At 41.5% G+C, this 2,239-nt stretch overlaps 1 protein-coding gene across 1 annotated transcript; it reads left to right on the top strand.

Moving 5' to 3' along the window:
• Window positions 1-5: 5 nt before the first annotated feature.
• On the top strand, window positions 6-2,214 carry LOC111378071 (protein kinase PVPK-1-like; the record flags this gene model as incomplete). Its single annotated transcript, XM_023001238.1, has 2 exons — window positions 6-514; window positions 1,160-2,214. Coding segments are annotated over 2 exons (1,347 nt in total), but the record flags the coding sequence as incomplete, so codon positions are not given.
• Between the last annotated feature and the right edge of the window lie 25 nt (window positions 2,215-2,239).

Here is a 2,239-nt window from a genome sequence, read left to right as displayed (position 1 = left end):
GTGGGGAAGTTGGCAACTCTTTTGATGTTGAGAGTCGGAAGACTAGCATCTATCGAGACAGCACAGGTAGTGACGTCAGCGATGACAGCAGCTCGACCAGTTTGAATAGTGCTACATACAAACCGCACAAAGGAAATGATAAGAGGTGGGAAGCAATTCAAGCAGTCAGATCTCATAATAATGGTGCATTGGGATTGAAGCATTTCAGAATTTTCAAGAAATTAGGATGTGGAGATATAGGCAGTGTTCATCTAGCTGAGTTGATCGGCACTAGAAGTTATTTTGCCATGAAAGTGATGAATAAAGAAGCTTTAGCGAGTCGGAAGAAACTTCTCAGAGCTCAGACGGAGAGAGAAATTCTGCAATCTCTCGATCATCCTTTTCTTCCCACTTTGTATTCTCACTTCGAGACAGAAAAGTTGTCATTTCTAGTGATGGAGTTCTGTCCTGGGGGAGATTTGCATGCTCTTCGACAGAGGCAACCCGGGAAGTATTTCCCTGAGCATGCTGCCAGGTAGTAATTATTATTCTTGTCCGTTAATAGGTGATTTTCTTCCACTGGACCCAAGGCAGAGAATATGAATTTCTTTAATTCAATCATGATGATCTAAATTCAAGGTGTGTTTAGGACTACATTTCTTTTACTAGGTCTACACCATGTGGCTTAAGGAAGTACTAAGCATTAGAGGAATGGTGTTTCCTAATGAGGATCTTAGACACAATAAAATAGCAGTATATAAATTGGCATCCCTGCTGACAAGTTCTTGCATCTTATACAGATATATGGATTCATAAATCGTCTTTACGTTGCCTGTGTATTAATTTATAGCAGAATGCCATTTGCATCAGTCACTAAAGTTCCTTGCCTGATTTTCCTCTAATTATGATGACAGATAAGATTTGTTGACAGATATTGTCTCTACGAACTTGATATTTGGTGCAATAGAAAGTTTCATTTTGATCAACACATTGGTGCTGCGAAGTTAGATTAAATGAATTTGAATAATTTGATTTGAATGGCGATTTGACCATGAGGTGATTTGTAGAGTTTTCACTGTTTTCATGTTCAATATTCGTAAGTCATTTCTCACTGACGTTTAATTTATTTAAATCGAGCCAATTTGTGTTCATACTATATTTTCGAATTGCTTTTCATCAGGTTTTATGTAGCAGAGGTTCTTCTTGCTTTAGAGTATTTACATATGCTCGGGATCATTTACCGAGATCTTAAACCCGAAAATGTTTTGGTGAGGGAAGACGGGCATATAATGCTTTCAGATTTTGACCTTTCCTTGAGGTGTGCCGTGAGCCCAACGCTGGTCAAATCCTCGAACTCCAACCTGGAATCAAAAAGCTCGGGATTCTGTGTTCAACCATCTTGTGTCATCCAACCGACTTGTATCCAACCTACATGTTTTGGACCTCGTTTCCTAAGCAAATCCAAGAAAGAAAAGAAATCCAAACCAAAGACGGAAATATATAATCAAGTGAGCCCTCTTCCGGAGCTCATTGCCGAGCCTACTAGTGCTCGATCGATGTCCTTTGTGGGTACACATGAATACTTGGCACCGGAAATTATCAAGGGAGAAGGCCACGGGAGTGCAGTAGATTGGTGGACTTTGGGGATCTTTCTCTACGAGCTGCTGTTCGGGAGAACACCTTTTAAGGGATCCGAAAACCGGGCTACTTTGTTTAATGTAGTCGGACAGCCCCTGAGATTTCCCGAGTCACCTACAGTTAGCTTTGCTGCACGGGACTTGATCAGAGGTTTACTGGTGAAAGAGCCACAGAATCGACTTGCATATAGGCGTGGGGCCACCGAGATCAAACAGCATCCATTCTTTCAGAGCGTGAACTGGGCTCTCATTCGTTGTGCCAGTCCTCCAGACGTGCCAAAACCGTTCACGGTCGAGGTTGCACGCGCACCCACGGCAGGGAATTCACCTGGCCTTGACGTGAAGCCTTCGGGTAATTATTTAGAGATCGATTTCTTTTGACCTTGTTTTCGTTAGATGATGGTATCTATTCTCTTATGGTTCGTTTGGAACATTCCTTTGTCAAACAAAGTGAGAAAGTGCGACGAAACATAATACTGCTGCTGAAATTCAAATGCACAGGAGTGATTTACTGGATATTGCTATTTGCTACTATCAGTAGGCTCGAACCCCTCGTAATCGAACTCTGTAAAAGTGACGTATTGCAATTCGCTTTTTATCCTAATTTGTGTTGACAAATAATA

This window comes from Olea europaea, unplaced genomic scaffold (assembly GCF_002742605.1).
Source record: "Olea europaea var. sylvestris unplaced genomic scaffold, O_europaea_v1 scaffold17636, whole genome shotgun sequence".
Classification (NCBI taxonomy): domain Eukaryota; kingdom Viridiplantae; phylum Streptophyta; class Magnoliopsida; order Lamiales; family Oleaceae; genus Olea; species Olea europaea.
This window is presented reverse-complemented; position numbering and strand designations above follow the sequence as displayed.